Consider the following 26,964-nt stretch of genomic DNA (forward strand, 5'->3'; position numbering starts at 1 on the left):
ATCCTCAAGGCATATATCTGATCAGGGCTTTGATAAATCAGTAGCATTTAGATTGGATTGACAGAAGTGTGGAGGAAGCCATTCAAGTGGATACAACAAATGCCACAAAGGCATTGAGAAGGAGAGAACAGGATATTAGATGTCTACCTGCATAACTTCAAAATGAGAGGAGACATAAGTAGTTTTTAAATAGAGCTAAACATTATCGTTATCATAAATTACTGGCAAGTGTAGTACAAACGACAGTAGCAATCCTTTATAATTTTTATTACCTCTATATGTTTCCCAATTTCCCCAGAAAATTTATTTACAATTCATTTTAACACTGGCAGCATCTCCTATGAGACAAATGTCCCCCACTTCACAGGCAAGAAAACTGAGGGTCACAGAGACTTGCTGATCCATCCAAAGCCCCAGAGCTCATATTAGCTTGAGGAGGATTTTGAATCCAAATCTCGTTTTCTCCTCTTCATCTGATGATGGAACATAGAAATGTCTAGATATCCAAAATGTATCCCCCATTGATTAAATCATTGCAAGATAAGAAGTTTTCAAAAACCTGCATGGAGAAGAAGTACAGTCCTCCTTTCTCTAACAAATGAGCTGTCAGCACATTTCCTCTAGCTGATTTGAAAACATCTGGCTCTGTGCACCTCTCACATTTCCCAGCCGTTTTCCTTCCTCAGCTGCCAAGTCAGTTTGAGGCAGTAAACAGGATAATATGCTCATCTAATCTGACCTGGACCTTGGTTTGTGGCCACGAAGCCCAGGCTGTTTTACAAGTGCCAGGGAGCTTCATGGTCAGCCAGAGTTCATGCTACTTTTTAAGGCGAGAAATCACCCAGGAAGTACATGCCAGTAAGCCGGCACTTTGCTGTAAAAGTTTGGGAAACTTTAGGACAGTCACCAAATTTCAGAGCATTTTCTCCCCCCTTCCCCTGGCTACCAGGGGATCTGATGTCCAGAAACTGACTAGGAAAGCTAGTGGAAAGAGTAGAGCAGAAGACTACACAGGATGGAGCAAGGTCATGATTGACTGGGTTATCAAATTCTATCACTTCTGCAGTTGAATGAGGTAATCTTAGGATCTTAGAATGTTCTCTGGGAACCTACTCGAAAACCTTCTGTGCAATCACTGGAGATCAAAATAAGGTCTAAGTTAAGTACAGTGGTAGACAGCGGTGAAGTTCCCAACCAGAAAACATTTTCATCAGTCTGGCTGAAAGCGTGTGTCAGGGAAGCACAAAAGGATGCATGCTTCCAGAGTAGAATATATTTCACCTTTTCTCATCTTCCACAAAAATATTGTCATCTACTCTGGTTATCTAACAGTATTTAGTAGTATTCATATTGGATGACTCCCAGGCATTTAGATGGGAGTGACTCAGGGCTACTGCATCCCAGAGTGACTCCAGTCCATGGAATATGCATGTCATCTTATTAAAAACATCTGTCATTTATCCATTCTTTTTTCAACTACCGGTTTTCCAAAAACCCAGCTTGATAATAATCGCTGAGTCAGTGGGGATATATTAGAAATAACTTTGACCTTGGAATCAGGAAGCTTATCTTAGTCTGATGTTCTCTAGAGTTATGGGTAACTGGAGACTCATTCTGTCTGAGCTTTGTGATCCTCACCTGAAACAGAAGAATAGCAACTCTTTGGAGAGGATGAACATGAAGTCTTTTGTAAACTGTGAGGGATTGTGCTCATATAAGAGCTTGGTAGCACACTCCTGTTGTTACTTGTATGACCTTGTTGTATTATGGTAAAACAGATCTTCTTGCCATAAGTCATGGGCAGTGAACACAAAGGAGCATTTTCTTAGATGATTCTTCTTTATTGCAATGAGAGAGCCAGAGCCAGGCACATACTTTATGAATGAGAGAAGAATTAAGTTGTTCAACTAACTTTCCTTGGGCTGTGGTTAAGAGTTGGCTGAACCCATCAAATCAGATCCCAGGAACCACAACTTATTGGACTACATTTTTATTTTTATTTTAATGTTTTTCTGTGTCTAGTGTGCTACTAGTCATTCATAGGCTGGTAGAATTTTTTCTACCATGTGCATTTTTGAATGGCAGGATTTATTTTTCCTTTTATATTTTTTTTTTGCTTTTGATTAGTAGGTAGGGTTTTGATTATCTTTTGTTAAATGTATATGTGGGAAGCCTCCATATGAAACTGTGCCTAGTGGTGATTATGATAGCTACATGAAAGACAGATTTCTAGTATAGATTCTGCCTGAACCTGTTGGAACTTAGGTATTTTAGACTCCATGTTACACTTTGTCCCTTAACTTGATCTTTGTTATGTTACTTATGGCATGGTTGGGGAAATTTTGCAATATCTCAGTAGCCCTCTTTTATTTTTTATTTTTAACTGACTTTGAAAAATTTATTTATTGGTGTACAGTTGCTGCAAAATGTTCTGTTAGTTTCTGCTGTGCAATGAAGTGAATCAGCTATACGTGTGTGTATACATATAAATGCCCCCTTCCTCTTGGGCATCCTGCCCGCCCCTCCTCTCACTCATCTAGGTCATCACAGACCACTGAGCTGAGCTCCATGTGTTAAACACTGAGTTCCCGCTTCCTCTCTATTCTACATATGGTGGGGTGTATATGTCAATCCCAGGCTTCCAGTTCATCCCACCCCTCCCCCACCAAGTCCACACATCTATTCTCTACATCTGCCTCTATATTCCTGCCCCCAAAATAGCTTGAACTATAAGCCTGCTTTTAAAAATACCCCATTATGCCATGTGCTTATTTAGAGAGAGATATAATTCAGAGTTTAACACAATATACCAGGCAGATTTTACCAATTCAATCATCATCATCATCGAAAATACTTATACAGCGCACGGTAGGCATTTTTCTGAATGTCTTAGTATTAGGTAACTTTTGAAGTCATGCTCTGAAATAAGCTAAATATATTTAAAGTAATATACTCTCAATACAGAAAATGAGAAAAACAGCAAAGTACAAACCAACCTGTTCCACTAAACCCTTGATCTGTCTTCCATTTCTCTTTGAATTTTATACTAGAAAGTTATTTCCAGTGAATAGACAAGTATCTTGTCTTTTTTGTTGAAGGAACATCTTTCTCTATATCTCTGAATGGAAATGGAATATGCAGTTTGCTTTTGAATATTTGAGGAACTGCCTGTAAATCTTAACTATATGGATTAGTGCAACCTTTCTCAAATGAACTGTGTTTTTTGTTAAGAAGTCCATTCCAATCTGTGAAAAAAAAAATTGCACACAGGTATGTGTATGCATGCTAAGTCACTTCAGTTGTGTCCAACTTTTTGGAACCCCATGGACTGTAGCCCTCCAGGCTCCTCTGTCCATGGGATTCTCCAGGCAAGAATACTGGAGTGGGTTGCCATGCCCTTCTCTGAGCATTAAGATAGCAGCTTATAATAGCATACATTTGCTGTCTAGGTCTATGACAGGACTCGGGTTAGCTTAGCTGGGTCCATTCTTCAGGATCTGTCACATGGCTTCATCAAGTGTTGATCAGGACTGACATCTCTTCTAAAGCTGAAGAACTATCTTCTTCCAAGTTTAATAGCAGAATTTGGTTCCTAAAGGCTATTGGACTGTGGTTCTCAGTTTCTGGCAGACTGTTGGCTGAAGGATGCCTTCAATTCCTTGCCATGTGAGCCTGTCCGATACAGCCACTTATTTCATCAGAATGTACACTGAGAAGGAGACACGTTAAGTCAACCAGAAGATAGGAGTTGCAATTTTATGTAACCAATCAAAGAAGTGATAGCCCATCACATTTGCCATATTCTATTAGTTAGAAGCAAACTCCAGGCCCCACCTACACTTAAGAGAAGTGAAGTACACAAATCTATGAGTACCAGTAGGCAGTGATATTTGGGGGCCAACCTAGAGTCTCTTTTCCATAGGAAGGAAGAGGGGGAGGGAGGAAGGGAAGGAGGAAGGGAGGTAGGAAGAAAAGAGGAAGAGATGAAGGAGGGGAGGAAGAAAGGGTGGACATTATGCTTATTTTAGGGTGATAACTGCTGCATGTTCTATTGATGCTTAGGATATTTATAATGGCTGTTCACATATTAAAAGTTCTAAGATATCCTCTTAAATTTTGTTTAACCCACTACTTCCCAAACATATTTGATCAAGAAACCCTTTTTTCATTAAAAAGTTCTCTGCAATATAAATTTTGAGAAATATTGAATTTGAGATATCGAGTTTATATGTATATTTTCTATTTATCCAAAAGATTGTTACTAAAACTGGGAGCTTGTGGGTATATTGATATATTCCTGGATCCCAAGAAATTCTATATTTATAAATTTTGCTGGTCAGTTAGAAAAATTAACAGGGGCAACTAGTGGGTCATCTGAATAACCACTTCTATCCAAGGATGCCATGAGATTTCATACCTCAGTGGGTATGGATTCAGTTACCGTCACATTGGCATCTGTTAATAACACTTCAGTGGTCAAAGACTAATAAGAAATGAAGTAGGACAAACTTATGAATAATGTATTAGGACCAGATGAAGGCCCAAATTCATCATGGTCCAGTAAGATTCCATAGTAGTTTCAACAGAGAAAACTTGTAGTAGTGAGTCATTACATACCGAAAGCACTCCGAGGAATGCTGGCTCAGAAGGACCTGGGCCAGATTGCTCAGTAGAATATTCATGTGGAACATTGCCTTTTAGTTTCCGCAAAACAACATTAGCCATTTTATTAACACTGTTAATTTGAATTTAGCTCATTTTATGGTCCTGCTTTTATCTAATCTTGTAAATTGGTTTGGATATGATAGTTATATGAAGCTATAAAAATAAATACTGTACTCATATTTTTATGATTGTAAATGTGAAAGTAAAATCGCAGTGCAAATAATTTGTCAGCAGAGATAACCATACATTACTGAAGACTGAGAAACACTGAATCATTATTTTAATATTCCATTAATCATGGGCTGTAGTGACTCTTTTACCCCAATGGACTAGTAACATTCAGTGTTGTTCTCTAGTTTGACTAATCTAATTTAAAGCCAGAGGGTAGACGTCAATTTCAATTGTCTCTTTCTTGTTTGAAACAAGTGTGGGAGCCCCACCCACCCCCGTGTCCTCCATGGTAAGCTGCTACTGTTGACAGACATCAGGTCCTACAGGAATATTATAAAGAGAAAAACAAGTTCCACTTTTCTGTTCAGTTTGTTCAAGATGGTTGTACTTTGCTACAGTGGAAGATTTCTTCACCATCAGAGGCTTTGTCCTTCAGTCTTATTCTCTGTAAGGAAAGGATCATGTCAGATCTAGATTTTGTAATTTTACCACATAAAATGTAGCCCCAAAGCACCACATTTTAAAGAGTCTATGTGTGGGGCTAGATTTATAAACTGTGTGTGTGTGTGTGTGTGTGTGCATAAAAATAAGTATTCCAAAAGCCAGACCATCTGGAATCAATAGGTGGTGGAAAGAAGACTGAGAAGGAATCAAGTGACTTGATTGTGACTTTCCTGATGTGCATTTATTCCCTGACTTATCTGGTGAAGGCACTGCTCTAGATACGTGTGAAACTGACAGCACAAATATGTCATCAAGTAAATGCTTTTCTTTCTTTTTTCTCAAGTGTTTGGTTGTCCTGCTGTCTTTTTTAAAGGTCTTCACCTATCTTGAGGTTGTGTCACCCAGTAATTGCATGAGATGTTGTAGCTGAAGTAGGAACCGAGAGGCTGTGGAGAAGGGAGGGGCCAACTGCTGAGAATTCTGGAAAATTCTATGATTTTCTGAGCCAAATCCCATAAGATGCCAACTCTGTTTTGCAGACTCTTCCCTGGAATCAAGTGAAAAACTAGAAATTCCTATACAAATATAATACATATTAATTATGATATCATGGAGAAACCTGCTAGCCAGACATCTGCCTTTTTCTTGAATCTGTATGGAGCTTCTCGAGCTTCCCATTGTGTGGTTGTGTCCTTGCATTCCTCAACATCAGTGAGGAAGCCGACTCTCCTGAGCTACACGTTGAAAGCTGCTGGGTGTTCCAGCCTTCCCGGCTTAGGGACAGAGATCACAAGGATGGCCATGTGTTTGTCTCTGCAGGTGGCCCTCTGCTCTATGAGAACATCACGTTTGTCTACAACTCGGAGCAGCTGAATGGGACTCAGCGCGTCCTCCTGGATAACGTCCTGTCGGAGGAGCAATGCCGGGAGCTGCACAGCGTGGCCAGTGTGAGGACTGGAAGCCTGACGCTGAGCTGGCCTGGCTTCAGCCTGGAAGTGCTTTGGTCCTGGGCTTACTTGAAGCCAGGGAACCAGGCCTGAAATACCACTGTCTGTAGGAGAAGGACATTGATTGTGGAGGCACTTTCAGAGCCTTTGGATTGGGTCATTATAGTTTTGTCCAGATCTGGACATGGCTGTTGGGTCTGGAAGAGCTAGAGGCTTAATTCCTAGGACTTCAGTATCCAGCATGTGTCCTGCTATCATATGAAGTCACTGGGGAAATCTCTTTATATTTGACAGAAATTAATCAATATATTGGGTTTCCCAAGTGGCGTTAGTGGTAAAGAACCTGCATTTCAATGCAAGAGATGTAAGAGAGGATGGCTTCATCCCTGGGTTGGGAAGATCCCCTGGAAGAGGGCATGGCAGCCCACTTTAGTATTCTTGCCTGGAGAATCCCATGGACAGAGGAGCCAGTCCATAGGGTCACACAGAGTCAGACACAAATGAAATGACTTAGCACACCACAGCACAGTCAATATATTAATTATTTATATTCTAGCTATTTCTACAGCATGTGGTGGTGGCATTTTATAATGCAAATGTGGGGTGAAAGTTAAGTAAAGATCCCTCTTTTGATTGGAAGAATTACTGATACCGGAATCCTGGAATAAAATGGGGATGGTTCTGACTATTGACTTTGGTTCTTAGTTTTCTGGCAGTCAAGGCAGAAAGGGGGTTGTGATGAATCCATAATCCATTAATCATCATTAATAGAGCATCTTGTATTTTGCTTCCAGGGGATCATGCTTGTTGGTGATGGATACAGAGGAAAAACTTCACCCCATACACCCAATGAAAAGTTCGAAGGTGCAACTGTCCTGAAAGCACTCAAAGTAAAGTCTTAAACTCTTTTGGATTTAAATTCCTAAGTGTTAATCCAAGATCTTCTAGGAATGCCAAATTCAGGGAAGGGAAGGGTTTAGAAACTAGACTTATCAGGTCATCGAAGGGAGCAAGTATGAAATGACACCTTCATTGTTTCTAATCAGTCATTTATCAATCCATTCAGTTATCAACTTACCAAACTCTGTTATTTCCTAAGTTTGCATCTGGCAAATAATATGCAACACTCTTGTTCTCAAGGAGCTCAAGGTACAATGGTGAAAACATACTCAAGTTATCATCTGTACTGCTAGAAATGTTTTTGGAAAGGAGTGAGGGAAGTGCTCTGAGGCAAAAGAGGGTGATTAGCTTTTAACTTCCCCTCTGTGATTAGGCTTCTTTCAAGGGCTCGTTTTCCTAACCCAAACCCACAAGTCTGTAGTAGTATTCCCACAAGCCAGCAGAGAGCTGAGCATCCTATCTTGGCTTAATGATTTCCTCATTAATTGGCGTCTGATTTCCTCGAGCCCTCCAATCAACCCAGTGGTTTCTAATATTCTTCCTTTTCTTCAGTTTGGTTATGAAGGCCGAGTCCCCCTGAAGAGCGCCCGTCTGTTTTATGACATCAGCGAGAAGGCTCGAAAGATTGTAGAATCCTATTTCATGCTGAACTCAACCCTGTATTTTTCCTACACGCACATGGTCTGCCGCACAGCCCTGTCGGGTGAGATTTCAGAGTCTGAACTTGTTCCGTTTTACTCTCTGTGAAATGAGAAAGAAAACAATGTGGAGCAAAGCTCTAGGAATGTGTCAGACTTGATGTAGAAGAGTTCTACATTTTTAAAACAAAAGAAGCATACTCATTCTGACTTTTCCCTTCTCTCTTTTTCTACTTTGCTCGGCCCTAAACTATTAGAAGGCCATCACTCTGCCTGTGTTCCTTTCCAAATCCATTGCTTCTGGTTGTTTCAATCACATAAAAAAAAAAAAAACAAAACAAAAAAAAACTTTTCTGCTTTATATTTCCCTTTTAAGGGTTTAAGAACCTGGAAATTACAGTCACCACTATGTCCACAAGCATTGAAGGGAAGTGCTTGGAAGATAAAGGAAACATTAAAAGAAATGTTCTTTAAAAAGACAGAGACCTCCTCACTCACTGGCATCTCTATTTCTTCTCCACATCTTCTCTTCAACACCCTCCTAAGGAGGAAGGGGCAAAGAATGTCACAGAAGTAGACTTTCCACTTGTGAATTCTCAGCTGCATCAACTCTTTTCTTTTCGACATTGGCATGTTATCCTCAACCTTTTCCTGCTGCACACAAGCACAGCACATGAAATGCATGGAATTTCCGCATGTATATTTATATCAGAGAGCTTTTATAGCTGAAGAAGACAGGTGCAGCTTGCCTACAGATTTTTACAACGAGTTCGCATCAAAACAGGATCAGAGCCACTTGACTGTGCTTGCCCAGTGTTCTTTAGTCTGCTCTGCCTGGCTTCTGACTCCTCAAATTTGCAAGAGGCATCATCCATAGGAAAAGACAGCTAGATTGTCAGCTTTGCTCTTTGGAAGTTATGGCGTGCCATCTTTCATGCTTCCCTGTTCCCTTTTCTGGCAGGTCAACAGGACAGAAGAAATGACCTCAGTCATCCCATCCATGCTGACAACTGCCTGTTGGATCCGGAGGCCAATGAATGCTGGAAGGAGCCTCCTGCTTACACATTCCGGGACTATAGGTACCAGCAGCACCTGCTTCAAAATAAAACTTTTGCCCAACTGTTATCAAAACCCCATGGAAATTAGAAAGCTGATCTGTTTTGCTGTCATCCCACTCATCTCGAAGCAGAGACGCTCAGATAATTTTCTTAAGCAGTTGCCACAACCCAGAAGTGCCTTCAGCATGTCATATTTTTATGTTAAAAATCCCTGCTCATTTTGTTGCATCCTATCTCACAGAACATCCATTGTTTTCACACAAAAAGTTAACTTTGTGGGTTTTTTTTTTCCCTCACTTGGCTTTCAGTTAAATATATCCTTGTGTTATATGCATCTCAGTCTGAGAACAGAGGGGATGCATCTCAACATGCAGAGGGATGTCATCACATAATTTACCTATGTCTGCGTTTTGTAAATAAGAAACTGGAAACTCAGGAGAAAAACATGTATTCTCTTATTGAATTATATTTTACTGTGTAAAGGAAAGAGTCAAGAGTTGTAGTCACCATGTATATATATAATGTGTTCATTACTACACTGTGCTCTATACAAAAGCGTTTATTGAGCGCCCCCTACCTGCAAGGCTAGGCTAGTTCCAAGTTCCCCTTGGAACTCTCCAGCTGCTTAAGGAAAAACTGCGTCCTTCAGAGTTACTAGTATAAAAGAAAAGAGAGTTTTAGATTCTGTGGGAAACATCGAAGAGCTAGATTAAACCTGCTGCTGCTGCTAAGTCACTTCAGTCGTGTCCGACTCTGTGAGACCCCGTAGACGGCAGCCCACCAGGCTCCCCTTGTCCCTGGGATTCTCCAGGCAAGAACGCTGGAGTGGGTTGCCATTTCCTTCTTCAAGATTAAACCTAATTAGGTTTTATTTTGGAAAGTGAAATGTGAGATAAGGTTTGAAATATAATTAAAATTTCAACGTAAGTGGAATAAATAAATACTTCCTATATGATCCCGGGCTTCCCTTGTAGCTCAGCTGGTAAAGAATCCGTCTGCAATGCGGGAGACTTGGGTTGGATCGCTGGGTTGGGAAGATCCCCTGGAGAAGGGAAAGGCTACTACCCACTCCAGGATTCTGGCCTGGAGAATTCCATGGAGTGGGGTCGCAAAGAGTTGGACATGACTGAGCGACTTTCACTTTCACTTTATATGACCCTACATCTGATCTTAACTCTTGAAGTTTAGGAAGGTCAATCATTTTCATCTCTAGTTCAGAGCAAACTTACTACTCTGGCTGGTCAGTTCATGTCCAGTTTCCAGGGTTCTGCAGTGATGTTGTGCAGGCATATAAGAGGACAAATGGTTTCCCTTTCTTCTTACAGTGCTCTCCTATATATGAATGATGACTTTGAAGGAGGAGAATTCATATTCACTGAGATGGATGCCAAGACTGTGACTGTAAGCAAGTCTGTTCTTGCAAATTTATCTAGTATTAGTCTCAATTTTGTCATTTTCCAAGGGCTGCTGGATTTCAAATATTCCTGAGCTTGAGAATAATTCAAGAGGTGAACAGAGACCCAGTAAACTTATACATCATAAAATGTTAGAAATGGAATCATCAATAAAAATCTTCTTATCCATTTTACATCTGGTTTATTTAAAGAATATTTATTAAGGATCATATAGTTAGTGTTAGAACCAGAATGTAGGTCTTCAGATTCTTTTTCAAGTAATTTGATGGAGACATAAAAACACCTGTTCTTAAATCACCCACTACTAGGATAAGTCACCTGTCTCTACAGAATGATTTCATGTACCCTGGTGTCCTGTGTGCTTAGAGCGAGCATTGGTCCTCATACCCATCATTATTCAAATTACCATATGTGTTGTATATATATTCACATAATTCTGATGGTAAGTAAACATATACTTGAAAATTGATATATACACATTCGCACAGACACATATGTGTTACATGTTCACACTTTGAGAGAGATTCTAAACACATCATCATAGACTAAAAATCAAAAGTTGAAATCAGCCACCATATTCCTAAATAAACTAATGCCTTTGGAAAACCAGCCTACTGAGCACTTATAAACCATATAGCCAGAATCTTTGGTCTTTAAGTCAAACAGCATGTGCCACAGTAGAAAAAAACAATTTCTGATTGAGGAGATAATTGAATTATAAATAGATTATGACACATTTCTTTCCTCTATGCAAAGCTAAAATTACTGAAACATGTATGTGACAAACTTCAAGGATTTTGCATTATATAGGCTATTCCCACAACTCTTATATGAGTTTTATGTATTTTCCTTCATACTTTGTACTTTTCTCAGTATCATTTATGCCATACAACTAGGGTTTAAGCAGATGATATTAAAAAATGTATTATCAGATTTAAAGGAAAAACTTATGAGAATTCTGGCTAAAATTGTCCATAAATATTAATATAATTAAGAAAAATATTCCATGTAGTTTAATATACTGTAATTTAAAAGGTCATGGTGCCTCAAACTTTTTTTTTTTTTTTTTTGTAAAAATTTAAATTTTAACATGTCAGCATTTTGATGTTTCATGATCTGGGAAATTAAATCAAGAATGATGATCTTCACTCAGTTTAAATCCTAATATACGACTATCACCTTTTGAAAATCCTCTGTGCAGAACGTATTTGATTTCTGAGCTCTGGTAACAGGTTCAGAAATGTTTGCATCTCACACAGTTGGAAAAGGAATCAAACAGGTGGTTGAAAGATTTCTTTGCTTCTACTCCATCTAGTGGCCATATTTGGAAATGTCCAATGTTTGAAAGTAAACCAGCCGGGAATACTATGTATGAATCGTTACTTTAATGAATCACTAACATATGTGAATTCACCAATTTATGAATGCGAGTTCATTGTAATTTTGATTTTTAAAGATGTGAAATCAAGCACTACTCCCCTTTTAAATATTAATATTTTTAAGATAAAGGTGTACATAAAATGTACATAAGGGTACTAATTTAAACAATATTTTAATGAAAAAGTTCCAAGTTGAGAGACATATTTGCTGAAATAAGTTCTGCTTTAAACAAATGCATATGCTGGAGTTTAGGGGACATTTTGTAGCCAATTAAAATTCTGAGTAACCAGTGCCAATAACAAAGAGAAATGGGTAGTTTTCCTTTTTATCTCTCACCCCTTTGATTCTGGAGGGAAAAATTGTTTTCCTTCTGAAGCAGGGAAATACCCCAACATTTGGCTACACAAGGAAGAAAATTGTTCTAAATTCTTTACTTTCAAAAAATCTGCAATTTCCTTGGCAGTTCAGTGGTTAGGACTCCATGTCTGGCACTGGGATTTGATCCCTGGTCAGGGAACTAAGGGGCTTCCCAGGGAGCTAGTGAGAAAGCCATTGGAAGTGATAAAGCTCCCTGAGAAATGGTGAAGCTTGTTTCAACAGTACATGAACAAAGAACTTCCAAATGTTCAAGCTGTATTTAGAAAAGGCAGAGGAACCAGAGATCAACTTGCTAACATCCATTGGAACATAGAAAAACCAAGAGAGTTCCAGAAGAACATCTACTTCTGCTTTATTTACTACTCCAAAACCTTTGACTGTGTGGATCACGACAAACTGTGGAAACTTCTAAAAGAATGGGAATACCAGACCACCTGACCTGCCTCTTGAGAAATCTGTATGCAGGTCAGGAAACAATAGTTAGAACCAGATATGGAACAATGGACTGGTTCCAAATTGGGAAAGAAGTACGTTAAGGCTGTATTTTGTCACCCTGCTTATTTAACTTATATGCAGAGTACAACATGAGAAACGCTGGGCTGGAAGAAGCACAAGCTAGAATCAAGATTGCTGGGAGAAATATCAATAACCTCAAATATGCAGATGACACCACCCTTATGGCAGAGAGCGAAGTGGAACTAAAAAGCCTCTTGGTGAAACTGAAAGAGGAGAGTGAAAAAGCTGGCTTGAAACCCAACATTCAAAAAACGAAGATCATGGCATCTGGTCCCATCACTTCATGACAAATAGATGGAGAAACAATGGAAATGTGACAGACTTTTATTTTCTTGGGCTTTAAAATCACTGCAGATGGTGACTGCAGCCATGAAATTAAAAGACACTTGCTCCTTGAAAGAAAAGCTATGACCAACCTAGACAGCATATTAAAAAGCAGAGACATTACTCTGCCAACAAAGGTCCATCTAGTAAAAGCTATGATTTTTCCAGTAGTTATGTATGAATGTGAGAGTAGGACAGTAAAGAAAGCTGAGCACTGAAGAAGTGATGCCTTCGAACTGTAGTGTTGGAGAAGACTCTTGAGATTTCCTTAGACAGCAAGGAGATCAAGCCAGTCATTCCTAAAGAAAATCAGTCCTGGATATTCACTGGACAGACTGATGCTGAAGCCTAAGCTCCAATACTTTGGCCACCTGATGTGAAGAGCCAACTCATTGGAAAAGCCCCCAGTGCTGGGAAAGATTGAAGGCAGGAGGATAAGGGGACGACAGAGGATGAGATGGTTGGATGGCATCACCGACTCGATGGACATGAGTTTGAGCAAGCTCCAGGAGTTGGTGATGGACAGGGAAGCCTGGCGTGCTGCAGTCCATGGGGTCGCAAAGAATTGAACACGACTGAGCAAGTGAACTGAACTGAGTGGTAAAGAACCTGCCTGCCAATTCAGGAGATGTAAGAGACATGGGTTTGACCCCTGGGTAGGGAAAATCCCTTGGAGGAGGGCATGACAACCCACTCCAGTATTGATGCCTGGAGAATCACATGAACTGAGGAGCCTGGCAGGCTACAGTCCATAAGGTTGCAAATAGTCAGACCCAACTGAAGTGACTTAGCAGCATGCACGTACAAGTAAGTAAGACCCTGCAAGCTGTGTGGTGCAGCCAAAAAAAGATTAAAAGAAAAATCTAGAAGTTGTATAATTACTGAGCGGTGACAAGATTTACATTTATTCAAGACAAGTACAGCACAGAGCCTTCTCTGACTTTAATCATCAGTTAGATATAAAGCAAAAGGAACTTTCTTTTATCATACTTGGAAGAAACATGGATTATTTTCAACAGCAGTATATTTGTGAAACACAGTTATTTAGGAATTGTAGTTTCTCTGTGCAAGTTTGAAAAAGATAAAATCTAATGAGTTCCATTTGTTTCATGAAAAACTAAACTCAGTGGGGCTGTGTTCCAAAAGTGTGTTTACAATCATTTAGCTAAACTTCAGAACACATTTTCTCATAGAAGCAGCATCATCAGTGGAACTTGTTTATTTCTTCACATACCTGAATTATGAGAGGTGATGCTCTCCATTTGATGAGGTTTAGTCCTTTGTGACCCCACGTGCCTATAACCAATACCAATAGCTTCAAGCAATTGATAGCTTCTTCTTCTAAGCTTTCCGAGAGTCCTTCATGTGTAAACATACTTTCAGTTCTTCCATCAGAGACAAAGCATTAAGTTGTCCCCGTGCCCTCTCTTTAGTATTGTAAGATGCTGATGCCAAGACTCCATAATCACATAGAAGCAATAGCAACCACATGTGGATAAGTGAGTCCTGACCAGCACCAGGGAGTGAGCATCTCAGAAAACTTAAAAGTAGATCCTATAGTCATGTATATAGGAAGGCTTTCCTGCCCTGCCTCATTTGCTTCAAGTATCAGTGATTTTGCTATTCCTCCTCCAGAAACACAAAATCAGATTGATACTAAAGGCACCAGTAACTAGGAAACTCTCTAAATTTACATCAGAAAGTTACTTTGACTTTGATAAAGCTGCTTAAGAAAAGCGACTCTCTCTAGCAAAGACAAATCACTCGTCAATTATTGAGAACAGAGGAATAACCAGAAAAGTGACTGTTTTTTTCTGCTCTTCTGTTTCACACACACACACACACACACACACACACACACACACACACACACACACACACCTGGGTGTCAGGATTTTTCACTTCTCCACTTACTTTTGACCTTCCACTTGTTGGCATACAATCTGGGAATACTTAAGTTAGTTAGCATTCAAGAACTTCAGGAAATTTTCCAACTATTATTCCTGAAGCTGCCTGTGAGAAAACTTAGCCATTGAATTTTATGGTGAAGGGAACCAAAGGTTCTTCTAATGGGCATCTATCAACTCAAGTCAATTCAGAAAATAGCTAATTAGAACCGGTCCATCTTATCAAATAGTCCAATAATTGGTACCACTTTCCTGCTTTTATTTCTAAGCTGTACTATGGAATAAGTCTGGTTTCTATGTTTCTCAAGAAAGAAAAATGAACTCTGCTTAGATCAGACACTTTAAACATGGAAGCAAGACCCCTAAAATCCCATTGCTTCAGCTTATTTAGTTTAGGGAGCCTGCTTGCTTGATCTAAGCAGTACCTCTTTCCCTTATACCTTGTTCTCCCTAATCAACTCCACCTGAGCCATGCACAAGCTTGGAAGGACTGTGCCAATCATTTCAGAGCCCTGGAGGCTATGGAATGGGTCACCCAAAGGAGTGATGTGTTCTCATCACTAGGGATATAAAAGTATTGGCTGAGGACTACAGGGCAGGAATATTGTAACAGGAATTAAAATAGCCACTAAGATTAGACTTGAATTTTTAAAACTTTTGTATTTTGAAAAGTCCACAAACATAAATACACCATTAAGGAATTAGAAAGGATGAATCACTACCTGGGCTTCCCATCTAGCACAGTGGTAAAGAATCTGCCTGCCAATGCAGGAGACGCAGGAGATGCAGGTTCGATCCCTGGGTCCAGAAGATCCCCTGGAGGAAGACTGGCAACCCGTTTCAATATTCTTACATGGAAAATTCTATGGAGAGAGGAGCCTGGTGGGCTACAGTCCATGGGGTCGCAGAGTCGAACACAACTAAGCATACACACCACTACCTCGATCAATTATAATTACTAGCACTCCAGATTTCCCCTCAATTTGTTTTTGTCATTCCACAAATATTAAATGTGTATTTACTCAGGCTGTGCTAGTATTAAAATTAGAGAAATGAATTAAAAGAGAGAGCCTTTGCTGTCAAGGGGTTTGCCAGCTACCAACACAGCATGTACTGAGCAGTTACCATGTGCCATGGACTGTGATGACCATTTACCTGATAACTTTATTTCCTGAATTAGGTATTATTTTGACCTTATCTTTGTCTTATAGATGAGGAAATTAGAAATGATCTATGTCTTCTTCAGCCCCAGGATTCATTGTTCTTTGATTTAAAATTTAACTCAAGTAATTCAGCAGAAGGATAGAGAAGGGGGATTGTAGAAATGTTCACAGTATAGAAAGTGAGAGTCATGTTTTCACTTTCCTTCTCAGGCCTCGATAAAACCAAAGTGTGGGCGCATGATCAGCTTCTCGTCTGGAGGAGAGAACCCACATGGGGTGAAGGCAGTCACCAAGGGCCAGAGGTGTGCCGTGGCTCTGTGGTTTACCTTGGACCCACTTTATAGAGAATTGGTGAGTTTCTGACCCCTCACCCTCAGAGAGTCAATAAGACACCCTACAGAACTGCTTCATGAACTAATTGATCTGAAAATTCTTATGACTTGATTCATAACCCTTCATGAATCTTAGAGATCATGGCGGAAAAAACTTTTACAGAATTCTTTCTGTCTGCTTTCCAATACTGGTTCTGTTTTCTAAGCAAGAACACATTTTCTTAATCAGATCCATGACTTAGCAATTACACATCTGATGCTTCCACTGTAAGATTTAGGAAAAGGGGCTAAGAATGCAGTTCTTGATCAGATGGGTTTTTATAAGTGAATCTTTGCAGAAATAGAAACCTCAGTGATATTCAGCACTCTCCTAATTAGTCCAGAGTTTATTAACAAATTGTAGCATCAGGAGAGAGCAATCATTTTCCATTGGTCATCCGGGAAGACTGATTTGTTTTCTCAACAAACCCTTAAAAAGTTCACCGAATCATTTATGAAACACTTATAGAAGACAGTGAGGGGACATGAAAATTTATTATTTACTACTTTTAAGTTAAATATTAAAATATTTTTATTTTCTTATAAGTGACTGAGGACACAGTCTGGATAAGAGACTGTGATCTCACCCTTCTGGATGTTCTGAGCAGAGGTTATAGTGTTTGTAAGTCTTCCCAGGTGACGCTAGTGGTAAAGAACCCACCTGCCAATGCAGGAGACATAAGAGACCTGGGTTTGATCCCTTTGTTGGGAGGATACCCTGGTGGAGGGCATAACAACCCATTCCAGTCTTGCCTGGAAAATCCCATGGACAGAGGAGCCGGGTGGGCTACAGTCCATAAGGTCGCAAAGAGTTGGACATGACTAAAATGACAGCACGCACAGCACATGAAGCTATAGAGGAATGAATTAAATCCTACAGATACAGCCCCTGGAAGGATATCTAGGCTCAACATGAGGAATAACTTTCAAACTGACTCCACCATTTGGTGGAATTCTCTTCTTTGGAAGCACAGGGTTACTTGTCATTGGATGACTCCAGTCACAGCCTCAGCAACTTCTTGGCATAGACGGCTGAGCCTGAACCTAAATCGTCATGGCAGGGACTAAACCGAATGACTTCAAAGTCTCCTCCAGCCTCGAGTCTTAATGAAGCTATGAAATTCTAGTCTTTAAACTGGCATGCGAACCAGTTTTCCTATTTAGATCCCTAAATTGGGTCCAATTGCATCAGAAACAGTTTAAAATGAATTTCTCTTTCTTATATACTGTTTTTGCCATCCAAACCTAACTCAGTTTTTAGGCCTCATTCCTAAACATCCTTTCATATGTTTCACAAGTGTTTATAAAAAATCTACTGTGTACTTAGGAAACCCGACTCGACAGGCCCCAGGGGTACATGATTGAACAAGGCAGAGCTTCGACCACAAGGAGCTTGGAGAGGCCAACAGGAAAACGATGGGGAGAAGACAGCCATCTGCGTTTGTAGGGAGATATCAAAGAAGACTTACATAGAAAGCGTTAGTCAGTCGCTCAGTCGTGCCCAACTCTTTGCGACCCCATGGACTGCAGCCCACCAGGCCTCTGTCCATGGGATTTTCCACGCAAGGAGTGTCATTTTCCTTTCCTTCTCCAGGACTGCTAATATAGGGCAACCCTAAAAGAGCAGAGGATGACAGCTGGGCACAAAAGAAAGAGCAGTCCTGCAGAGGGACCAGGGCAGGGAGAGATCTGAAAACATCGCGAGGGACTGAGTAGTCTCCTTTGCATGTAACTCCTCCCTCCTCTCGCCTCTCCACAGCCAAAATGCCAGGTTCCCCACATCACCCCTCCTTGACTAAAGAATCTAGGTACATGAGCACACAGTGGAGATAATGTTGTTGGAGAACTGTCTCTTGTTTTTTAATCTTTAGTTTTCAACAAACATTTAATATGCTTTATTACTCAGGATCTCAGCCTCTCCTTCAAAATATTTTTTTCTATCAAAATAAGCTCACACACACACACACACACACACACACACACACTCACACACCCAAAATTCTCTTTTTTCCTTCCTAACCTGAAAGTACTAGGGAAAATCCTCCAGTCTCCAGGCTGTGGCGACATCTAGTGGTCACAGAAGAAAATAACCAGAGTTTCTATGGCAGCTACCACGAAAATCTTGCCTTTGACATGATTCCCAGACTTTGCTCCACAATGTAGTCAACTGGGGGTCCTTACAAACTATTGACATTTTGGCTCCCACATTTAAAAATTCTAGATTGATTAATTTAGGTGTCGGAAGTTTTAAAAGTTCCCCAGATGATTTCAATGTGTAACAGTTTGAGAGTCCCTGAGTTGTTCAGTCGCTCAGTTGTGTCTGGTTCTTTGCGACCTCATGGACTGCAGCATGGCAGACTTCCCTGTCCATCACCATCTCCCGGAGTTTGCTCAGACTCATGTCCATCTAGTCGGTGATGCCATCCAACCATCTCATCCTCTGTCGTCCCCTTCTCCTTCTGCCTTCAATCTTTCCCAGCATCAGGGTCTTTTCCAATGAGTTGTCTCTTCACATCAGGTGGTCAAAGTGCTGGAGCTTCGGCTTCAGCATCAGTCCTTCCAATGAATATTCAGGGGTGATTTCCTTTAGGATTGATTGGTTTGATCTCCTTGAAGTCCAAGGGGCTCTCAAGAGACTTCTCCAACACCACAATTCGAAGGCATCAATTCTCTGGCGCTCAACCTTTTTTATTGTCCAGCTCACAGCCTTACGTGACTACTGGAAAAACCATAACTTTGACTACATGGACCTTTGTCAGCAAAATCATGTCTCTACTTTTTAGTATACTGTCTAGGTTTGCCATTGCTTTTCTCCTAAGGAGCAAGCGCCTTTTAATTTCATGGCTGCAGTCACCATTTGCAGTGATTTTGGAACCCAAGAAAACAAAGTCTGTCACTGTTTCTATTGTTTCCCCATCTATTTGCCATGAAGTGATGGGATTGGATGCCAGCTTCTTCGTTTATTTGAATGTTGGGTTTTAAGCCAGCTTTTTCACTCACTTCTTTCACCATCATCAAGAGGCCCTTTAATTCCTCTTTGCTTTCTGCCATTAGGGTGGTGTTACCTGCTTATCTGAAGTTACTGATATTTCTCCCCCAAACCTTGATTCCAGCTCGTGCTTCATCCAGCCTGGCATTTTGCATGATGTGTTCTGCATATAAGTTAAATAAGCAGGATGACAACATATAGCCATGATGTACTCCTTTCCCAATTTTTTTTCATTTGTTTTTATTAGTTGGAGGCTAATTGCTTTACAATATTATAGTGGTTTTTGCCATACATTGACATGAATCAGCCATAGATTTACATGTGTTCCCCATCCCAATCCCCCCTCCCGCCTCTCTCTCCATCCCATTCCTCTAGGTCTTCCCCGTGCACCAGCTCTGAGCACTTGTCTCATGCATCCAACCCAGGCTGGTGATCTGTTTCACCATTGATAGTATACTTGTTTCAATGCTATTCTCTCAGAACATCCCACCCTCGCCTTCTCCCACAGAGTCCAAAGTCTGTTTTGTACATCTGTGTCTCTTTTTCTGTTTTGCATATAGGGTTATCATTGCCATCTTTTTAAATTCCATATATATGCATTAGTATACTGTATTGGAGTTTATCTTTCTGGCTTACTTCACTCTGTATAATGGGCTCCAGTTTCATCCATCTCATTAGAGCTGATTCAAATGAATTCTTTTTAATGGCTGAGTAATATTCCATAGTGTATATGTACCATAGCTTCCTTATCCATTTGTCTGCTGTTGGGCATCTAGGTTGCTTCCATGTCCTGGCAATTATAAACAGTGCTGCGATGAACATTGGGGTGCACGTGTCTCTTTCAGATCTGGTTTCTTCAGTGTGTATGCCCAGGAGTGGGATTGCTGGGTCATATGGCAGTTCTATTTCCAGTTTTTTAAGAAATCTCCACACTGTTCTCCATAGCGGCTGTACTAGTTTGCATTCCTACCAACAGTGTAAGAGGGTTCCCTTTTCTCCACACCCACTCCAGCATTTATTGCTTGTAGACTTTTGGATAGCAGCCATCCTGACTGGTGTGTAATGGTACCTCACTGTGGTTCTGATTTGCATTTCTCTGCTAATGAGTGATGTTGAGCATCTTTTCATGTGTTAGCCATCTGTATGTCTTCTTTGGAGAACTGTCTGTTTAGTTCTTTGGCCTATTTTTTGATTGGGTCATTTATTTTTCTGGAATTGAGCTGCAGGAGTTGCTTGTATATTTTTGATATTAATCCTTTGTCTGTTGCTTCGTATGCTATTATTTTCTCCCAATCTGAGGGCTGTCTTTTCACCTTGCTTATAGTTTCCTTTGTTGTACAAAAGCTTTTAAGTTTCATTAAGTCCCATTTGTTTATTTTTGCTTTTATTTCCAATATTCTGGGAGGTGGGTCATAAAGGATCCTGCTCTGATTTATGTTGAATAGTGTTTTGTCTTTTTTCTCCTCTAGGAGTTTTATAGTTTCTGGTCTTACATTTAGATCTTTAATACATTTTGAGTTTATTTTTGTGTATGGTGTTAGAAAGTGTTCTAGTTTCATTCTTTTACAAGTGGTTGACCAGGTTTCCCAGCACCACTTGTTAAAGAGGTGGTCTTTTTTCCATTGTATATCCTTGCTTCCTTTGTCGAAGATAAGATGTCCATAGGTTTGTGGATTTATCTTTGGGCTTTCTATTCTGTTCCATTGATCTATATTTCTGTCTTTGTGCCAGTACCATACTGTCTTGATGACTGTGACTTTGTAGTAGAGCCTGAAGTCAGGCAGGTTGATTCCTCCAGTTCCATTCTTCTTTCTCAAGATTGCTTTGGCTATTCGAGGTTTTTTGTATTTCCATACAAACTGTGAAATTATTTGTTCTAGTTCTGTGAAAAATACCATTGGTAGCTTGATAGGGATTGCATTGAATCTATAGATTGCTTTGGGTAGTATAGTCATTTTCACAATATTGAGTCTTACAATCCATGAACACAGTATATTTCTCCATCTATTTGTGTCCTCTTTGATTTCTTTCACCAATGTTTTATAGTTTTCTATATATAGGTCTTTCATTTCTTTAGGTAAATATACTCCTAAGTATTTTATTCTTTTTGTTGCAATGGTGAATGGTATTGTTTCCTTAATTTTTCTGTCTGTTTTCTCATTGTTAGTGTATAGGAATGCAAGGGATTTCTGTGTTAATTTTATATCCTGCAACATTACTGTATTCATTGATTAGCTCTAGTAATTTTCTGGTAGAGCCTTTAGGATTTTCTATGTAGAGGATTATGTTGTCTACAAACAGTGAGAGTTTTACTTCTTCTTTTCCTATCTGGATTCCTTTTATTTCTTTTTCTGCTCTGATTGCTGTGGCCAACACTTCCAAAACTATGTTGAGTAGAAGTGGTGAGAGTGGGCACCCTTGTCTTGTTCTTGACTTTAAGGGAAATGCTTTCAGTTTTTCACCATTGAGGGTGATGCTTGCTCTGGGTTTGTCATATATAGCTTTTATTATGTTCAGGTATGTTCCTTCTATTCCTGCTTTCTGGAGCATTTTTATCATAAATGGATGTTTAATTTTTGTCAAAGGCTTTCTCTGCATCTATTGAGATAATAATCTCAAAAGCCATAATCGTATGGTTTTTATCTTTCAATTTGTTAATGTGGTATATTACATTGATTGATTTGCAGATATTAAAGAATCCTTGCATTCCTGGGATAAAGCCCACTTGGTCATGATGTATGATCTTTTTAATGTGTTGTTGGATTCTGTTTGCTAGAATTTTGTTAAGGATTTTGGCATCTATGTTCATCAGTGATATTGGCCCGTAGTTTTCTTTTTTTGTGGCATCTTTGTCTGGTTTTGGTATTAGGATGATGGTGGCCTCATAGAATGAGTTTGGAAGTTTGCCTTCTTCTGCAATTTTCTGAAAGAGTTTGAGTAAGATAGGTGTTAGCTTTTCTCTAAATTTTTGGTAGAATTCAGCTGTGAAGCCATCTGGTCCTGAGCTTTTGTTTGCTGGACAATTTCTGATTACAGTTTTGATTTCCATGCTTGTGATGGGTCTGTTAAGATCTTCTATTTCTTCCTGGTTCAGTTTTGGAAAGTTACACTTTTCTAAGAATTTGTCCATTTCTTCTAGGTTGTTCATTTTATTGGCATATAGCTGCTGGTAGTAGTCTCTTATGATCCTTTGTATTTCAGTGTTGTCTGTTGTGATCTCTCCATTTTCATTTCTAATTTTGTTGATTTGGTTCTTCTCCCTTTGTTTCTTGATGAGTCTGGCTAACTGTTTGTCAATTTTATTTACCTTTTCAAAAAACCAGCTTTTAGCTTTGTTGATTTTTGCTATTGTCTCTTTTGTTTCTTTTGCATTTATTTCTGCTCTAATTTTTAAGATTCCTTTCCTTCTACTAACCCTGGGGTTCTTCATTTCTTCCTTCTCTAGTTGCTTTAGGTGTAGAGTTAGGTTATTTATTTGACTTTTTTCTTGTTTCTTGAGGTAAGCCTGTATTGCTATGAACCTTCCCGTTAGCACTGCTTTTACAGTGTCCCATAGGTTTGGGGATGTTGTTTTTTCATTTTCATTTGTTTCTATGCATATTTTGATTTCTTTTTTGACTTCTTCTATGATTTGTTGGTTATTCAGAAGCATGCTATTTAGCCTCCATATGTTTGAATTTTTAATAGTTGTTTTCCTGTAATTGAGATCTAATCTTACTGCATTGTGGTCAGAAAAGATGACTGGAAAGATTTCAATTTTTTTAAATTCACCAAGCCTAGATTTATGGCCCAGGATGTGATATATTCTGGAGAAGGTTCCGTGTGCACTTGAGAAAAAGGTGAAATTGATTGTTTTGGGGTGAAATGTCCTGTAGATATCAATTAGGTCTAGCTGGACCATTGTGTCCTTTAAAGTTTGTGTTTCCTTGTTCATTTTCTGTTTAGTTGATGTATCCATAGTTGTGAGCGGGGTATTAAAGTCTCCCACTATTATTGTGTTATTGTTAATTTCCCCTTTCATTCTTGTTAGCATTTGCCTTACATATTGAGGTGCTCCTATGTTGGGTGCATATATATTTATAATTGTTATATCTTCTTCTTGAATTTATCCTTTGATCATTATGTAGTGTCCTTCTTTGTCTCTTTTCACAGCCTTTATTTTAAAGTCTATTTTATCTGATATGAGTATTGCGACTCCTGCTTTCTTTTGGGCTCTGTTTGCATGAAATATTTTTTTCCAGCCCTTCACTTTCAGTCTGTATGTGTCCCTTGTTTTGAGGTAGGTCTCTTGTAGACAGCATATATAGGGGTCTTGTTTTTTTATCCATTCAGTCAGTCTTTGTCTTTTGGTTGGGGCATTCAACCCATTTACATTTAAGGTAATTATTGATAGGTATGGTCCCGTTGCCATTTATTTTGTTGTTTGGGGTTCACATTTATACCACCTTTCTGTGTTTCCTGTCTAGAGAATATCCTTTAGTATTTGTTGAAGAGCTGGTTTGGTGGTGCTGAATTCTCTCAACTTTTGCTTGTCTGTAAAGCTTTTGAATTCTCCTTCATATCTGAATGAGATCCTTGCTGGGTACAGTAATCTAGATTGTAGGTTATTCTCTTTCATTACTTTAAGTATGTCCTGCCATTCCCTTCTGGCCTGAAGAGTTTCTAATGAAAGATCAGCTGCATCCTTATGGGAAGCCCCTTGTGTGTTATTTGTTGTTTCTCCCTTGCTGCTTTTAATATTTGTTCTTTGTGTTTGATCTTTGTTAATTTTATTAATATATGTCTTGGGGTGTTTTGCCTTGGGTTTATCCTGTTTGGGACTCTCTGGGTTTCTTGGACTTGTGTCACTGTTTCCTTCCCCATTTTGGGGAAGTTTTCAGCTATTATCTCCTCGAGTATTTTCTCATGGCCTTTCTTTTTGTCTTCTTCTTCTGGGACTCCTATGATTCAAATGTTGGGGCATTTCACATTGTCCCAGAGGTCCCTGAGGTTGTCCTCATTTCTTTTCATTCTTTTTTCTTTTTTCCTCTCTGCTTCATTTATTTCCACCATTTTATCTTCTACCTCACTTATCCTATCTTCTGCCTCTGTTATTCTACTGTTGGTTCCCTCCAGAGTGTTTTTTATCTCATTTATTGCATTATTCATTTTTAATTGACTCTTTATTTCTTCTAGGTCCTTGTTAAACATTTCTTGCATCCTCTCAATCCTTGTCCCCAGGCTATTTATCTGTAACTATTTTGTTTACAGGATTTTGGATCATTTTTATTATCATTATTCTAAATTCTTTTTCAGGTAGATTCCCTATCTCCTCCTCTTTTGTTTGGCTTGGTGGGCATTTTTCATGTTCCTTTACCTTCTGGGTATTTCTCTGTCTTTTCATCTTATTTAGATTGCTGTGTTTGGGGTCGCCTTTCTGAATTCTGGTGGTCTGTGGTTCCTTTTTATTGTGGAAGTTTCTCCCAGTGGGTGGGGCTGGATGTTTGGCTTGTCGAGGTTTGTTGGTTAGGGAAGCTTGCGTTGGTGTTCTAGTGGGTGGAGCTGGATTTCTTCTCTCTGGAGTGCAGTGGAGTGTCCAGTAGTGAGTTTTGAGATGGGTCTACAGGTTTGGTGTGACTTTGGGCAGCCTGTATGTTGTCGATCAGAGCTATGTTCCTGCGTTGCTGGAGAATTTGTGTGGTATGTCTTGCTCTGGAACTTATTGGCTCTTGGGTGGCGGTTGGTTTCAGTGTAGGTGTGGAGGCTTTTGGATGATCTCTTATTAATTGATGTTCCCTGTAGTCAGGAGTTCTCTGGTGTTCTAGGTTTTGGGCTTAAGCCTCTTGCCTCTGGATTTCAGTCTTATTCTTCCAGTAGCCTCAAGACTTCTCCATCCATACAGCACTGATAATAAAACTTCTAGGTTAATGGTGAAAGGATTCTCCACAGTGAGGGGCACCCAGAGAGGTTCACAGAGTTACATGGAGAAGAGGAGAGGGAGGAAGGAGATAGAGATGAGCAGGAGGAGAAAAAGGGATATTGAAGAGAAGAGAGACAGATCTAAGCAGTACTCTGTTCCCTAAATGTTCTCCATAGCCCAGAACACCCACAGATATTCACAGAATTGAATTGAGAAAAGAAGGGGGAGGGAGGAAATAGAGGTGATCTGGGGGAGAAAAAGGAGAGTTAAAAGGGGGAGAGAGTGATCAGTAATCACACTCCTGAGTAAAAATAGGTACTGAAGGTTGGATTCTTAAATGTCCAAAATTGATATAAAATATTGAAAAACAAAGATTAAAAATCTAGAGTAGAGGTTAGACTCTTAAAAATACAATATTAAAAAAAAAAAAAAAATTTAAGAAATATATATGAAGTTCACTTTAAAAATAGGGTCTTTTTTTTTTTGCCAGGTTATAGTGGGTTATAAAAATGAAAATTAAGGAGTAATAGAGGAGTAATAGAGGACTTAAAAAAAAAGAAAGAGAAAAAAATTTTTTTTAATTAAAAAAAAATAGTAAAAATATATCTAGGAATTTCTCTGGAGCTGATGTGGGCAGTGAGGGTTCGGTTCAGTTTCAGATAGCTCCTCGTTCCAGCTTACACTTCTCGATATCTACAGGCCCCTTCCGGTGTAGTCGGTGTTACCTACAGGGATTTTAATCTGTTGCACCGGTCACTTCTGAAGTGGTTCTCTGTTTGCAGGTCTCTACAGTGTCTAATTTCAGCCCTGACACACGCGGGCGGAGGTGGTCTCTTGTTCAGGTTCGCTTGCTCAGTCGCGCTGCAGGGAGGGAGGGGCGCTGCAGGCAGATATCACTGGTGTGTGTGGGGAGCACTCACAGTGTTCTGGTCACACTGGGTTTGCCCCCCTCACGGCACATGTGCTACAGTGCTCAGGCTCCAGGCTGCTCTCCAAGGAGCGGGCCCTGAGTTGCATGCACTTCCCAGGCCTAAGCCGCTCAGATTCAGGTTTTCGGGTACTCCACAAAGACGCAGACTCGGTTGGGCCTGCATTTTGTGCCTTCCCCATCCGAGCAGCTCAGGCAGCCAGGAGCTTGTGAGCGCGCTCTCCCCGGGTGCGGTGCGCCTTACCCCTCTGCGGTCCCAGCCTCAGTTTCTGGGCGCGCTGGTCTGGTGTGCCTTGTCTCTTCTGAGGAGCTGATTTCTGGCTGTGACCCTCCCAGCAGATGTCAACTATCCAGAATCTCAGGAAGTCTTTGGTTAGAAGCTGGAACCCTGTTTGCAGTTTGGTAGGGGATGCCGTCTCTGGGGCTAAGTTTGCCTTTTTACCATCCCCCCTGCCTCCTGCCTCTGGCTGGGGATGGGCCGGTCCACTGGCTAGCTCTTCTCCTATTCGCTCAGTTCTTTGTTCTGGGAACAGGCAGGCAGTGCTTAAGTTTAGGGCTTTTCCCAGGTTAATTCTCTCTCTCTTGCTATCCCACAGTTTAAGTTGCTATCTCATGTTTGCTCCCTCCAATTGCCCTCAGGGCATTCAGGCCCAGTCCTTACCCTAAGCAATGCTGCCCGCTCCTTTCTGTTCAGCCCCCACTTGCTGGTGGCGGATGAGAACATCTGGGGTACTTTTCTGCTGGGAGTTGTTTTTAGGCATGTAATCTGTGGGTTTTATTTATTTTTCCTCCCAGTTAGGTTGCCCTCCGAGATTTGAAAACTTCCCCCAGACCTGCCAGTGAGAGGGTTTCCTGGTGTTTGGAAACTTCC

The 26,964-nt window shown here is 40.1% G+C and overlaps 1 protein-coding gene across 1 annotated transcript in view; it reads left to right on the forward strand.

The window, feature by feature from the left end:
- The window catches only part of P3H2 (prolyl 3-hydroxylase 2), a 175,507-nt gene that overhangs the window by 142,249 nt on the left and 6,294 nt on the right, over positions 1-26,964 (forward strand). The window contains exons 9-14 of the mRNA XM_070466245.1: positions 6,100-6,227; positions 7,022-7,117; positions 7,680-7,830; positions 8,727-8,844; positions 10,149-10,224; positions 16,117-16,257. Coding sequence (XP_070322346.1) covers positions 6,100-6,227; positions 7,022-7,117; positions 7,680-7,830; positions 8,727-8,844; positions 10,149-10,224; positions 16,117-16,257 — 710 coding nt within the window. The remainder of the gene's footprint in view (positions 1-6,099; positions 6,228-7,021; positions 7,118-7,679; positions 7,831-8,726; positions 8,845-10,148; positions 10,225-16,116; positions 16,258-26,964) is intronic.

Source organism: Odocoileus virginianus, chromosome 4, assembly GCF_023699985.2.
Source record: "Odocoileus virginianus isolate 20LAN1187 ecotype Illinois chromosome 4, Ovbor_1.2, whole genome shotgun sequence".
NCBI lineage: Eukaryota > Metazoa > Chordata > Mammalia > Artiodactyla > Cervidae > Odocoileus > Odocoileus virginianus.